The sequence below is a fragment of the Talpa europaea genome, assembly GCF_964194135.1.
Source record: "Talpa europaea genome assembly, chromosome: 1".
In the NCBI taxonomy this organism is placed as follows: Eukaryota; Metazoa; Chordata; class Mammalia; order Eulipotyphla; family Talpidae; genus Talpa; species Talpa europaea.
In genome coordinates, this window is record NC_140073.1 from 123,427,863 (window position 1) to 123,444,418 (window position 16,556).

A 16,556-nucleotide genomic window follows, 5' to 3' on the forward strand; every position below is an offset into this window, starting at 1 on the left:
TTTTGTGAGGGTAGAGGAAGGAGGAGTAGATTGAAGAAAGAACAATGTGATCATAAAAGGATGTTTTAGATAGAAACGAGAAAGGAAATGAGGGGAAATAAAAAGTTATGAAACAGCATTTTTCTTTGATTTTACTAATCTATGTATGTGCTATTTTACTTTCTGAGGTCATATCCATCTTGTTTTTTCTTGGAGAATCTGGAAAGTTCACTTGTGTTTATCAAGAGGGCTTGATGTTATAAATTGAATGCCTAGTGTACTCTATTTCCTTGTCTTTAAAATTCAAATACTTTGCAAGAATTTCCTAGTTACTGAAAACTATAGTTTTTGCTTTTGAATAGAAAAACAGATTATTGGGCCTCCCCTGGTGGCGCAGGCGGTTGCGCGCAGTGCTGCGAAGCTGTCTGCAGCCTCTGCAGCGCCGGTTCGATCCCGGCCGACCGGGAGGGTCCCACACGTTACGGCAGACCTCTCCTGTTGCGTCCACTGCTCGCTTCAGCAGTGTGTTTTGTCAGTTTGCCTGTTCTGTTCCCCACTCTGTTTCTGGTGAATCCTCTCACCCTCCTGCGCACCTGGCTTGTACCCTGGTTCTTGTACAAATAAATAAATTAATCTTAAAAAAGAAAAAGAAAGGGCCTCCCCGGTGGCGCAGCGGTTGAGCGCTGGGTTGCGAAGCTGCCCGCGGCCTCTGCGGCGCCGGTTCGATCCCCAGCTGCTCCCCGGCCACCGGAGGAGGGTCCCGCATGGCGCAGACCTCTCCTGCCGCCCTCTGCTCCCCTCAGCAGTGTACTTCGGTCCTTCTGCCTGCTCTGCTCCCCGCTCTGGCTCTGGTGGATTCTCTCACCCTCCCGCACTTCTGACTGTACCCAGTGCATGTATAAACAAACAAACAAATAAATAAATAAAACATGCCTCTATTAAAAAAAAAAACAAAACAGAATATTGTGAAACATTGCCATATAGTTGGAGAAGAAAAATGAGTGATAGCAAGAAAAATTGTTGGAATAATTTCTTCCTGTTAGAACATTTGCACTTTTTTTCCCACCAGGCTATTGAAGCTAACTCATTCTCAAATCAGAGTCAGCACTTTGAATGTTGAGCTGGGTAATACTTTAAAAAAAAAAAAAAATTTGTGATTACAAGAACTGGGGAACAGGCCAGAGATGTGGAAGGTGAGAGGATTCACCAGAGACAGAGCTGGGAACAGAACAAGCAGATAGACCGAAGTACGCTGCTGAGGGGACCAGCGGGCTAGTCAGGAGAGGTCTGCTGTGCCATGTGGGTAGCTCCCTGGCCGGGCATCGAACAGCAGAGGCTGAGGACAGCTTCACAGTGCTGTGCTCAACCCCTTGCGCCACCAGGGAGGCCCTGGGTAGTACTTTTTTTTTAAAAATTTTGGTCATTTGTAAACCTATTTTTCGGGGAGACTTAAATCTCTTTTCTGTAGATAAAAATTAGTCCAAAACAAGTAAATATTTTCTGCCAGCTGTGGCAATAAATATCACTTTAATTTTCTTGTGCCATGTATCCTAAACTAAAGAAGTGTATATTTTATATTATTTACATAGTTTTTAAGCAAAGCAAATACCATTAATGGCATGATAAATTTATAGAAAGCTTATTCTGCATTTTTTTAAGTGATAAACTGCCACTAGCTGAAGTTTGACACACCATTTTCTGTAAATAGTTGGAATGTTATTTTTCCACTGATTTTTTTTGACAGATGATTCAGTCTTTAAATATTAAGTCATCAGCATTGTTGAACGCTGATTTAATAGTTGCAGATCAAGCCAAATTGTACCTTGTAAAAGTAATAACCAGTTACAAAGTTTGAGAGCTAGTATATTGCAAGTGGTAAATAGTTTGAACTCTGATTCAGAAAAGCAGAGATGCTAAATTCAACTCCTGCAGTGGGCAGTCATGAGAAGTTTCTTGATTTAGTTGAACCTCTGTTTCCTCATCTCTGAAATAGGCATAGGGTTTTTAATTTTTTTAAACACAATTTTTATTTTCTACTATGTATTTTGAATCAATATAGTACCTTCTATCTTAAGACCATTAGAGGGATTAAATTTGAATTATTGTAAAACACTTAGCAGCCTATTTAGAACATAAATATTAGAACAATAATTTTTAGCTCTCATTGTTAAGCTACCCCAAATATATTTTAAATATTCTCTAAGAACCAAAATTATTTTATGTAATATCTATAGGATATGTCATTAAAGTATAAACCAATGTGTTAGGTGTTTTTAAGCATTGGCAAGAAATATTTTCAGATTGACTTTAAAAACTGAAAGTTGATATTAATAACTTTGAAAACAAGTATAAATGATACCAATGCCAACATTAATGTTTCTTTCAGAAGAACTCTTAAATGTGTATGTATAAAAGTACATGCTCTGTGAACCAACTATATATTATTTCAAGATAGAAAAATTTGACCACAAGTAACAGGAAAGTAGTTATTACATTAGGGAATAATTAAATACATGTGGCATTAGTAAAGTATGGAATTATTATGCAATCTTTGGGTAATCCAGGAAGTATTTAGACACCTAGAAAAGTTCTTTTTTTTTTTTTTTTTTTTTTCTACCAGGAATTTCCCCTCTATTTTTTTTTTAAAGATTCATTTATATATGCTTACAAGAGCTGGGGTACAGGCCAGAGATGTGGGAGGGTTAGAGGATTCACCAGAGACAGTGGGGAACAGAATCAGGCAGACTAACTGAAATACACTGCTGAGGGTAGCAGTGGGTGAGACAGGAGAGGTATACTTTGCCATGTGGGTTGCTCCCTGGCTGGCCAGGGATTGAACTCGTGCTGCAGAGGCTGTGGATTGCTTCATAGTATAGTGCTTAACCCCTTGTGCCACCAGGGAGGCCCCTAGAAAAGTTCTTTTTAATAGTATGAAAATAATTTTAAATAGGCTGATGCTGTAAGACAGTTTATTATACATAAATCATATGTACAATTTTTTTTCCTGAGAATATTGTCATTTATCTGTGACTAGTCCAGAATTTCCTAAATTCTGACTTAAAAAAAAATGTGTTCACTTCTTCTTTTCTCTCAATTTTTTCTCATGCTTTCTTGCAATACAGGTAAAATTCTTCCAGACACACACATACCTCTCCCTCCCATTTAATAAGTAGTGAAGGATGGGGAAGAGGTTGATGTGCTTTCGATCTATAGTCCTTACATCATCACTATAATATTTATGATGATATTCAGAGTAATGAAACGTGTCAGTTTCTGTGTCAGAGCCACCAGAAAATGAAGACATTTTAATAGGTTCATTTATAATTTGTTTACTTGTAATCTTTTCAGTGGCTAGGAAGACATTCCTTTCTTAAGTTTAAGTTTGTGTAATTGTTAATTATAGTATCTTACTGTTATACTGGCTTAATTAAGATGTTAATTTTTTATGGTAAGATTTTTATTCTTGTAGACTGTGGCTTGTGACATTTAATCTGTAAAGCTTAGGTCACTTTAGAAATAAAAACTGCAGCTGCCATCAACTGTTTACTTACTCTGCCAGGCAGTACTCTAAAAGGTATTGACTATATTGTACACACTTACCTTTTAATTTTGCCGAAGTTACTCAGTAAAATATTATAGTTAGGATTCAAAAACTTTTGCATTAATCTCTACTGTCTAGTACTTAATTGCTCTCTTAACCACATTTTATAATCATTTTAGCCATTTGAATGTTAAGTATAGTTATCATATTAAAAAAAAATAGTGACTGCTATCTTAAAATTTGCTGACGTCTACATTTAGTATAGGGTTATTATATTAGACTGTACCAGAAGTTATCACCATAACAGATTGACTATGTATTGGTGCCACTGGAGATGGTAATCAGGATTTTAAAACCTGAGGTTAAAAAGCATATGTATTCAGTAATGAATCGTTTTTTACTTGTTTACAGCACTGTCAGTTTGACTGATGAATCAGCTTTTTTTTTTTTTACCATGGTAGGTAGTCTTGATGCGTAGATCAATGCAGCTGTAGTCTGGTTCAATTATTAATAATACAGGTAAAATCCACTAGAGTGTAGTTAAAATCTGTTGCAATGTCCATATTAGGATTAATTTTGTTTTCTTTTCCCCCCTTTAGTAAAATAAAACAGGGTCTGTTACCTAGCTTGGAAGATTTGCTGTTCTATACAATTGCAGAAGGACAAGAGAAAATACCTGTCCATAAATTTATTACAGTAAGTTTTTATATCTTTCCACCTTAATATTTAAAAACATCAGTAATATTGAAATAATACAGTAATATTGAAATGTAGTCTTAAAGGTCATCTGATATGTAGATTCTGACTGACACTGTTGTTCTTACTATGTTTTCAAATTTTCATCATGCTCATTTCAAGGTAATCAATGAAAGAACATGAAAGAAACAGTGAGAAACTTGTCCACACAGTGGGTAATAGACACACTGAAATGCCATATACATATTCAGGTTTTGGGTAGAGGTTTTTATATACAGGAATAAAAACATGTAGTTGGAATAAGCATATACATTATTTGCACTATATATTTACAGACTCTTATTTTTTTAAAAACAGGCACTCAAATCTACAGGATTGCGAACGTCTGATCCCAGGTTGAAAGAGTGTATGGATATGTTAAGATTAACTCTTCAAACAACATCAGATGGTGTCATGCTAGACAAAGATCTTTTTAAAAAGTAAAAATTTCTGCCAAACCTTTAATGGTGATTTGCTATGCTATATGGTGATTAAAAAAAAAAAATGCATCTTTGAAGGCCAGTGCTTCCTGTTTAATTGGAAAAAATGGTGGGGGGTGGGATTTATAAGCACCGTAGTTCGAAGATCTACATTAAAGTTCTATAATACACAAATAAATAAAGAAAATACATCTATAATACACAAATAAAGTAAGAGTATAAGAGTATATAAATAAATAAAGAGTAATTTTAGAAATTGTCTAAAGAAAATGTAGACATATGGAGGTTTCCAATTTACAGTACCTGGAGATGGCATTCAGTTTGCTTAGAACACACTCTTTGTCCTACCATGGCTTAAATAGATCTCCAATTCATATGTATGTCTTACAGGCTTTCTCAGCATGCTCCGTTTCTTTCTTTAGATCACACCATAAAATGAGAAGGCTTCAGACAACTGTATTTTTAGATTTATTTATCTCCATTGTGTATTTTTCTCCTCATCAAACTTAGTACATAGGCTTTTGTTTATTTTCATTTTTCTCAAAATATTTAAAAACTGAAGACAACCTTGGAGATTAATGCCTTAATTTGGTTGAATGAGAATATTTATTTTGACTTTCCTGTATTCCCATATCTGTTCATTATCTTCATTTGGGCGTTCCTACATCAGGTCATTACTTGATGTTATGGACAGCATGTTTGTGATTATCTCAGAATGTAAATAGTACTTTAAACAACTATTAACTATTTAGGAAAACTAGTATAATAGTATAAATACTTTTAAGACATTGCCTTTTTCCAGACCACAGGTTTAGGTTGCGATAGATCCAAAGAATTCTAGGATCCACCTTGAAAGTTTATTTGTATGTAGTGTTTTTATTTATTTTTTTGAAGATTTGTTCTAGATATCTCCTGGAAATATCCTAGAATATTAAGTCATCTGAAGGTATAGGTATTTAACTGAGATCCTTTAAAGTTACCTGGCGTGTTTTGAAGCATTGCTGACAGTTCTGAATTCTTACCTTTTTTCCACAATGTTCCTCATTCATTTTAAATTAGCAGACCTTAAAGTGTAGGTCCTGGATCAATGTTGGAATCAGTGTAGGAATTTTGAGTCTTCAGAACCTCTTTGTGGAAAGAAGAAAATAATTTCTAGTTAGCTATGCCTTTGCAGAAAGGATTATTTTTAGTGTTCACAAACTAATTTTGCAAAGTATTGGTTTGTCAGAAAAGTCATGATGCATTTTTTTCCTACGTTTTTCAGAGAAAAAATATGTCATGATTTTCCGACAACCCAGTAGTATTATTGATTGTTATGCTTTTTGAGCATATCTGAGAATGAATTTATCAGAGAGATGTTGATAATAAGTATGAGTAATACTTCAGAATTTTAAATGAAAGCTGTATTACAGTATCGCTTAAGTTTTTTTGTGTGTGTGCTTTATAGATAGGCTGCTATATTTAGATGGGATTAAAAGTAATTTAAATGCACTGATTACAAAACCAGGAAACATCATAAAGTTTTCTACCCATTATATTAAAAAATAACAATTACTATTTTGTTAAATACTAGTTGATTTGTTTTAAAAATTGATGATTGTAATATAGGCAGTTCCCAATTTGACAAATACTTAGTAAATATGAGTAGGTCGTGCATAAGTTCAAGACAGGTATGATTTCTCTTTAATCCTAGGATGAGGTGATTCAGAACCTCTTGATTGTTAACCTTGTTAGGTCACCTGGGAAGGTGATTGCTCCAGAGTTCTTTTTGTTTTCAAAATAAGTTATCTAGTTAGTGTTGCCAGAAATAAACTATCTCACTCCCAAGCTGCAGAGGGGAAGGAGACATTACATTGAAATTCATTTTCCCAGAGAAATAATAATTTATAAGATGGACAGATTTGGTTAAAGTCAACGTGTTATTTTACCTAAATTGTTGGTATATATGTATATGTATATACATAAACAACTGGATATCTGTATACATAAACATAGTATATATACATATATGTATAGTGTATATACACACACTATGTATAGTGTATATACATATGTATAGTGTATATACATAAACAACTATATATGTATATACATAAACAACTGGATTTGTATGTTTGACTTTTTTTCAAATGGGAAAATGTGTTGTAAAGCATACTTTTTGGAGCATAATCTATCTGAAAGTTGGAGACTGCCTGTACCCATCTAGATAGTGAATTTTTTAATTCTAATAATTCTTTAATAGAAGTAGGATATTTGAGTTAAAATGAGTGTGTTATATATACATTTTTAACTGTAGATGTATTAAAGCTATTTTTAAGTGTATGATCATAATTTTCAGATCTTTGGGGGGGGATAATTGCATTTGTATATTGTTTGACTTTCTTAAAATTTGTGTCCATTTTGTTATTTTGCTGATGAATACTTACAAGAAATATTTTGTAACACATTGCTGTGCATTCCAGTTGTTAATTATGAGCATTTAAATGAAAAAGGAAAGAAAAGTTATTCCAAGTTTACAAATGAGAAAACTGAACAAAGCATGTGACTCACTGAATGCATAAGTACTACTTCCTCAGTATATTTTATATGATACATCTAATTCTCTAGTTAGATTCTTGGTATGTAAATTATAACTCCTAAGAAAAGCAGTGCTGTTGGAATGCTCATCAGTATACAGTGAGACCCTCTTCTGAGTGGTAAGATTGCCTTTCTTGGCCACAGTAATTGATCAGCAAAAACTGTTACCACTTTTCTAGTACTTTCTGATGGGAGGGATAAAAAACACAACCCAGTTTCACTGACTGCACAATTTTGTTAATTATAAATGTCCTCTTGAAAGTGCTGATTAATTTTAAATAGTTAGTTAGTAGTAGTTAATAATTTAAATTTGTCTGGCAGTCTTCATATTTTCTCATTTATAATTCTTTGAACAATGAGGATTTGATACATATAGTCATTTAAAATCAGGAATTGTCTTTTTCTGTGAAATATGTTGATACATATTTCTTGGCTTACTCATGCAAGTTAAATTGCTGTTCGAAGCTTAGTAAATATTAAAGCAGTGGCAAAATTAAATATTTTTAAATTGAAACTAGCAGAAAACAATTTAGCAAAGCTTATTGAAGTGAATATTATCTCTGGGATGTCAGTTATGTCTTGTGTCAATTATGTCTATAGGTTAATAATTAGGACTAATTTCTTCATGTTGTAATTGGACAATATCTTTCCTAAAAACAACCTATTATATTTTAAATCTATGTTTTTATTTTATGTTTATCAAGTCGATTATTTTAATTCCTCTTGCATTTATATATTGAATGTTAATAGAATGAAATCTGGCTTTTAATTTTAATTTGATGTTTCATTTAGAACAAATTGAGTTAAAATATTAATATAAAAAAGTTTCCAATTACCATAAAGTAAAGAAATACTGAACTAACTAAAAAGTTAGTTCAGATTATTAACTTGCAAATTGCAGGGTTTTCTTATCTGTAAAGTAAAGAAATTACTCTTTTTAAAGTGTTCATTTTTTTTAAAGATTTATTTTATTTATTTATGCATGTAAGAGCTGGGGTGCAGGCCAGAGATGTGGTTGGTGAGAGGACCCAATAGAGACAGAGTGGGGAGCAGAACAGGCAGATGTACTGAAACACACTGCTGAGGGAAGCAGTTAGGCAATGCAGGAGAGGTCTGCTGCGCCATGTGGGTTGCTCCACAGCAGGCCGGGGATCAAACTCTGCAAACACCGCGGACAGCCTCACAGTGCTGGGCTCAACCTTCTGAGCCACCAGGGAGGCCCCCAAAGTGTTCATATTTTAAGGGTTAAACAGGTTGAGAAGTACTTGAGACTTAGTACTTTCTAAAATAGTGCAAATTTTGAGTTTTCCTCTTCCCCAAAGACACTGCTCATATAGTATCATATAACTTAACCCGTGCAGAATCCAGTTACCTAAATAGTTTTACCATAGGCAATGATTTGACTTTAATACTTCAACTGTAATCATTTGGGTTTTTGTCCAGTGAGGACTTAACCTGAAATTGCCATATGGCTTGATGCTTAATGTCTACCAAATCACACTTTTCATTAAAGAATTTAATTACTGTGCTACTCAGACTTTCTTAAAAAAGATGAGCTTAAATTATATGGTTTGCTATAACCTATTTACAGAATCCTGTTTTAAAAGTACCTTAATATATTGGTTTTTTTAATTCAACCCTTATTAGAACAAAGCAGAATATTAGTTCAAATCATTAGATTTCATGCCCTCTATATGTTTACCATGCTTTTTTTTATTTTACAAGGTATGCATATTTTACAGTAAATAGAATAATGAAATTTAGCATTTTAATGATTCAAATAATACAAAATTATTATACTACTTTACATCTAATTTTATTAAAATCACATTGTTTTAACAAGCATTTTTGCAAGTGTTTCATTTAAGAGACAAAGTGATTTTACCGCCATCTTTTTAACATAGAAGTGCAAATTTTTCTAAATTAGTTCAGGAAGAAAAATCCATTAAAATGCAAATGTTAAGTTTTTTGGTGAAATAGTTACTCAAGAGCTAAGAGGTATGTGTTTGAAATTACTCAATGGTAAAATGAATAGGATCTCAACTGTGAAATATTTAAAGTCTGATACTTTAATTGTTATATGGAATGCTTTTCACTGGTAGGTTAAGAAATGTTTTTAAATGATTTTGATACTTAGCCTAGTGGGATACACTGCTGTTCTAATCTTTGACACTGTTTTTAGATACCTTGCTGTTTGCTTTAGCTTGATCAACTGCTTGCAAGCAACTACATGAAAGACTGTTTGAGAGAAAATAACAATGTAGAAAGAGTATAATTTATAAAGTTCAGTTTGTTGGACAGTGTGAATTTCTCTATTGTTTAAACATTTTACTAAATAATATTGTTATTACCATGTACCAGTCTTTGAAAAGCACCCAGTCTACTAATTTTTTTCTCACATTCCACAGATGTGTTCAAAGCAACATTGTTTTGTTGACCCAAGCATTTAGAAGAAAGTTTGTCATTCCTGACTTTATGTCTTTTACCTCACACATTGATGAGTTATATGAAAGTGCTAAAAAGCAGTCTGGAGGAAAGGTAAACATTTTTATATGAATATTTTTCTTAATAAATTTAGCTCAACTTGAGGTACAGGGTGTAAAATTGTGTGATTATTTTGTTTTGCTAATTATGAAATTTAAGTTAAGCCACTGGATTAAGTGCTTCTGAATCTTTTAAGTATTTAATTGTAATTTTGGCTAAAAAGAGTAAGAATTCTTTTGACTTTTCAAGTTATTGAGATCACTTTTAAATCTAACAAAGTAATTTTACTGGGAACTTCCGTAGATATGATATTTTTGATCATTAAGTGTTTCTTTTTAAAAAAATTGTCTAAGTAATAAGGTTTATCTTATTTCTTTATAGAAGTTTAAAGTGAAACCCTACCAGCATGACCCTGATTAAAAGTTTTTTTTTTTCCTTTAAAACAAAAAATCAAATCCTACTTTCTTTTTAGACTCTACTTATTTAGAAAGAGCAACATGGGAAAAAACACAGGGGATGATGGAAACAGAAGTTCCTTAGATCTCACTTGTAATCTTGAAGTCTGTTATGCCATTAGTTTTTTAATGAGTATTATTAATTACAATTATTAATTATAATACAAAGCCAGTTCAGTAGAAGTGAAACTGATAAAATTTTTGGTAGAAGAAAATGCTATTTGCTTATATATTAATTTCTTTCCAATGTTTTAAATAGGTTGCAGATTATATTCCTCAACTAGCCAAGTTCAGTCCTGATTTATGGGGTGTATCTGTTTGTACAGTAGATGGACAGAGGTAAGTTTATTTGAAATGCATGAAAACCAATTCTAAGCCTTAAATTTTGCTTAACAGCATGAATTAAGAGAGGAACATCTTCTGTAATGGAAATTATCCTAAATTTATTGACATAAATTCAAGAAGGTAAATTAATTCGGTTTTAAATTTAGTTTAAAAATATCAGCTGAAACAATAACCATATAAATTGCATGAGGCACTTCATCTCATTTACAGTTGTAGTTTAATTGTTTGAATATTGTTCAAGTACCTGCACATACAGATTTACTTAAGAAAAGTATGCTCGTCAAAATATGAATTTAACTCACTAATGAACTGACCTAGTAAAATTAGTTCTATTTTTCAGCTCTACCCTCCTGACTGATTCTGTCATTATCTTTGCTCCTCATGCTTCTGATATAATTAACTAGGAAGTTAAGACAGTATATCATAGTATAATCTATTATTTATCAGTGATTTGAAAAGTGAAATGAGGATTTCTTTAAGTCCATGAAAACAATCTAGCAGAATTAAGAAAAGGATAATGATGTAAGGGCACTTCAAAGAGAGTAATTTGATTTTAAAAATCAATTAAGAGAGCTCTTGGAAAATTGGATAAAGTTCTGGAATATTTTTTTCAAGAATGGCTGTTAGTGTCACACACAGTTTTGTTTTGTCATTATCATGTTGTAATGTGTTTGCAATTTCTTTGCTGGAAAAGGAAAAAAAAATTGTACTTGAAGACAGCTGAGAGGTATAATTTGTTTTTTAATGGTTTTTACTAAGGTATTTCTCTTTTGATTATAATATAATGTACTTAATGTACTTTGATTATAATATAACGTTATAATATAACATTATAACGTACTTAAAGTTTACTCATTTTGCTCTTAATACAAGGAATCTGAGGTCTAAAGTCATATTAATACTGGCAAAGGTGCATCTAGATCCTAGGTTCCTTATCTTTTGTATTCTCCATAATGGAGGTTTTTATATTTAGAGAAAATTATGTAATTCTTGTTCATGGTTTTTTTCTTTGTAAGTATACTGTGTGCAGAGACGTTTCTTTTATTTAGTTTTATCATCTAGAGAATTTTTAAAGTTGGCTTTGGTCTATAATTATTTCTGTATTTTTAAATCCAAAAGTAATGAGATAGACTGTTGTCTGGCTTTAGAATGATTATCAAGTTGCAGATATAACCAGAATTAGAAATTCTTCATAAATTTGGTAAGAAAAAGAATTGCTTTTGCTGTATATTCATGTATTTATATTCTGTTATATACTTAGAAGTGAGGTGGCCATATGGTCCTCTTGCCCTTTGACTTCTTTGTTAACCATTTTGCCTGGGGGTAGTTGTTAGTGCCTAGTTTTACTCTGAATGAACGAGTTGAAACATGCTGGGGCACCTAAGATATTTCAGCAAATACAACAAAGATCTCTGCCTTTGGTGAAACTTCAAAAAGTTTTACTTGGGTTAGTCAGAATATTTTCATTTTGAAACCTATTCTCTTTTCATGCGCATCTAGGTTAGTAACATACAAAACTTTCTTTTTCTTATCTTGTTTACTTTATATAGTGCTAATAACCTCCCACTGTAACTTTAGTGTAGGTTCTGTTAGGTTTATAAAGATGGATGCTATTTCTCTTAATGGGGCTAAAATTGTGAGTAAATTTGGTTCACAAGATGAGATACTTAAAGATAAGATCTCAGAAAATATCAAATCTAAACTGAGCTCCTTTTACACTCAACACTCTTCAACATTGAATAAAGCTCTGAGTAAAAAAAAATGATGACTAATTTCCAAAGAAACTAGCTCATTTTAAATAATTGAATATAGTATGGAGGCCATACCTCTTGCCTTCAGAGCAAAATTTTCATATCACTGAATCATCTAATTTTAACCATTCTGTTACCTGAATACTTTCAAGCTTTTGTCCTCTTCTTATTTAGAATCACTCTTAAAATAAACATATGCATGTTTGTTCTTTAACCTTCAAGTTAACATGTAGTTGAGCTATGGGAAAACCTTTGTGTATATATTAAAATTAACATGTACAACTCCAATTATACAGTTATTTTTCCAGTTTATCATAATAATTCTTAAAATCTTAAAAATAGGCATTCTATTGGAGATACCAAAGTTCCATTTTGTCTTCAGTCCTGTGTAAAACCTTTGAAATATGCCATTGCTGTTAACGATCTTGGAACAGAATATGTGCATCGATATGTCGGGAAGGAGCCAAGTGGATTAAGATTCAACAAACTCTTTTTAAATGAAGACGGTAAGAATTACATAAAAGGTGATTGGAAAAAGACATACCTCACTTTCTTACGTAGCTCTTAAGTAGTTTTTAAAAAAATGTTTTAAGAAAAGTGAAAGTATTCATACTTTTTGTCATGAAATTTGTGTGAAACCCTAGAGAGAGTTTAATTATCTACTTTTAAAAATGCTTGTTTTAGGTGTCTCATACCCGGTGGGGAAGTGAGATAAGTAGAGGATGGTAGCAGGGAGTAAGATTTTCACTTGAATCACCTTTAGGGGAATATCCTGTAGTAAAATCTCACGTGTCTGGGATTTCCCTTGATGTAATTCAGTGGTGTGTATGTAGCTGGAGTGCTAAGTGTGATTATTAGTATCTGCTGTTAGTTATTACAACTGAATGATGGCCATGTGAGTGAGTGTAGTCTTTTCTTTCTACTTTATGTATTGTACTTATTTGAAAACTTGCGTAATAAGTTTTTATGGTGGCCTTGGTTGAAGTAGTGAATGTTTCTCCTTTTTCTCTGTCAGAACATTTAATATTTGAAAGAAATATCTTAAGTAGTTAGATAACTAGGAAATTTTAATACTTTATAGAAATTCAAAAGAAAATAGAAGGACAAAGTATAACTTTTGATCTGATAGAGGTTTAAAATCTAAACATCAACCTATGGATTGGTTTCTTGTTACAAAATGTTTTAAGCATTGCTAGATTGCTCCTTGTGTGATGAAGTGAGACAGCATTGAAAATGCAAGAGTGAAGGGATTATGTAGTTATAGTAATATTTGTGAGAAATACACTTTTTTTTTTCTCCTGGATAAAGAAATGAAATATACCTCATTCTCTCTTTTTTCTTATACCTTTCTTCCTGTTTTAAAAACAATTACATTTTCTTAACTTGTTTTACCATATTCTTATAACCTAGTGCAGCATTTGATTTTATGGATTTTAAGGAATTTATTACTAACTGCCAATCTCAGTAAGAATATCAAGCAGAAATACCTTATTTATTAGACTCACATCAAGAATCAGTATAGAAAGTTATTATTCTAACAAGATTACTCAGCATCTTATAAGAAAAAGTATTTTCCTAATTAAGATAAAGTATATAGAATAATATAGGTGGTTCTGTTTGATTTTCGAAAGAGTTATTTAAAGGATAGAAATTAAATATAGGAATTTGAATGTGAGGAAGTATTTCAGAAACAAAAAACTATAATAGGGTTGGGGTAAATGAACTACATGTAATACTTTTTTTGGTCATGTACATTTATGATTTTAAAATGAAAATTTATTAACAGAAGAAAAAAAATGGTAACCCTAGAATTTAGCTCTGGTTTATAATAAAAGAAATATAAAGTTTTAAACAAGAGGTTTTGCCTTTATGTTCTTTGACTTTTATCAAGTCTGAGCCAATGCCAAGAAATAATGGGAAAATGCCACACCTTTCTAAGTTATGGATAGCTTTTGTGCTCTGGAGTCTTGATTTTATAGACTAACCCCAGCAAAACCAATTTGTAGGTCTTTTTCATAGTTAAAATTTTAAGGGTAAATTATGATGAAACTATACACCTTGTGTATGTATCTGTCTATCTGTGTATCTGACATTACAAAATTTTAAAATTATTACTATTGTCTTAGCTTTTTTTTTTTTTTAAAGATTTGTTTGTTTGTTTATTTATTTATTTATTTATGCATGCATGCATGCAAGCACTAGGTCAGAAGCGCGGGAGGGTGAGAGAATTCACCAGAGCCGGAGCAGGGAGCAGAGCAGGCAGAAGGACCGAAGTACACTGCTGAGGGGAGCAGCGGGTGCGGCAGGAGAGGGCTGCATGACACGTGGGACCCTCGCTGGGGATCGAACCGGCGCTGCAGAGGCTGTGGGCAACTTTGCAGCCTAGTGCTCAACCACTGCGCCACCGGGGAGGCCCTGTCCTAGCTTTTTATGATTATATATTGAGATGTGATTATAATGAAAAAAATTATAGTACTATTAATATCTGTAGTTTTAAAATGCTTAAAAAATACAAGAATTTTGGTCCTGTGATGGAGGAGAGTTTGCTAATACTACCTATCTTTATAAATGAGGAAATAAGTTCCTTGATAGAATTGTCAATTTTGGAATCCACCATTTCCTAGTGAAGGTTTTTTCCTACCTTTTTGTGGAAATTGGGTTAATCAACATGTATTTATATCTTCTCCTATATTGTTAAGAGCTGTGTAGGGTACATGAATGGACATTGGTTCTTGGAGTATTTTGGCTACTACTAAAGAATACAGAAAACAGTTACATACCTCTAATACATGGAGAAAGAAGACAAACTCTAGCATTGTATTTGACTAATTATGTATCTTACAAGTACGTACTTGACAAAAGCATATATATACACACACACAGAGAGACACTGCTTTTGTATGTGTAGACAGTTTGAGGAAGAAGAGGATTTCAATTTATGTGAAGAAGACATCACTAAGTTTAGAAAGAACAAAATTTAGGTGGGTGGTTAAGGGGACATTGCAAGATTAAATCATGTAGAGTACATTGCAAACATGTGGTGTGACACAATTAGGTTTATTTACCTCTTTGATATTTTTATATAGCCCTGTAAAATTCTAGTATAATACCTGTAATATAAATATTTGAATTCAACTGTATATTATACTTTTTTTGTTCTTTAGTATACGTATTGGTAAACTTTGACTCAGCCTAGTTATGAGCCCCATACTTGGTAAGGCTCCTATGCTTAGTAGTTCAAAGACTTTTTCTAGTATAATACGAAAGAACGTTATTTATACTTACTGCCTTGGGAAAAATAAATACTTGTTAAAATTAATCAGTTTTGCATTCTAGTTAAGCATGCTCATAAATTTCAGATGTTCCCTGGTCCATTTTGTCATTACACCAAGCAAATAAACATGTCATTACTTCAGATAGTAGCCTTTCGTAATTAGCTTAAGTGCTGTTTCTGCTGTTATAAATATTTTTAAATTAGGGATTCTACATTGAACTCTTAGACTGCCCCTTCTTACCTGTGGGAGAGCTGGAAAAAAATGAATATTTAATTGTCAAAGGTTTTAGACTTAGATTTTGGACTGCTGGTGTTATAATATCTGGTGTATTTCCAAATGTTCATATATCTGATTTTTGAGCCAAAGACAGCATGAGCAGTTGCTTACATCTTAAAATTGTGCTGTCATGCTATAAAATGTTTTTGTGTTCTTTGAAAGATCTTGAATGTAGCTGATGTAGTATTTGTAGAATATTTATGATTTAAAACAAATCACATTTTTGTGGTACCATTTGGAATACATACATACATTACCTGCTTCCTCATGCCCTAAAACCTAAAGTCACAAAGTATGAAAAGACAGATATATAAAGATCTGCACAAATACATGTTTAAACTAATTTAGCACTTCCACATTCTGCTTTCTGTCTGCATGTGGTTTTCCTTTCAAGCGGATAATATGGGAAAAATTTCCTTCCTTGACTCTCTGGCCAGGTAGTATTTTTCTGTGATAGCAGTTGCTCTCATTTCATGTCATCTCAGAGAAAGCAAACATCTCTTAGCATAATTTAAGAGTAGGTGAAATCTTAATTGCAATACTCAGTTATAGCACCGAGTTTTATTTTAACTTTTGAATTATTCATTATCCTGGGTAACCCCAAATGTGCAATGTTACAAGCATAAATGGATGTTATGTACAAGCATCACTATAAATCACGTTGTTAATTTTATATTGCAGTCTAATTAGGCTATAAG

The 16,556-nt window shown here is 32.5% G+C and overlaps 1 protein-coding gene across 2 annotated transcripts in view; it reads left to right on the plus strand.

Annotated features, from left to right (window-relative positions):
* Positions 1-16,556, plus strand: part of GLS (glutaminase) — a gene marked incomplete at both ends in the record, with an annotated part of 73,985 nt that overhangs the window by 11,006 nt on the left and 46,423 nt on the right. For both annotated transcript variants that reach the window (XM_084240383.1, XM_084240384.1), the window contains 5 exons: positions 4,120-4,216; positions 4,574-4,695; positions 9,681-9,810; positions 10,471-10,550; positions 12,650-12,813. In XM_084240383.1, the coding sequence (XP_084096509.1) occupies positions 4,120-4,216; positions 4,574-4,695; positions 9,681-9,810; positions 10,471-10,550; positions 12,650-12,813 (593 nt within the window). The remainder of the gene's footprint in view (positions 1-4,119; positions 4,217-4,573; positions 4,696-9,680; positions 9,811-10,470; positions 10,551-12,649; positions 12,814-16,556) is intronic.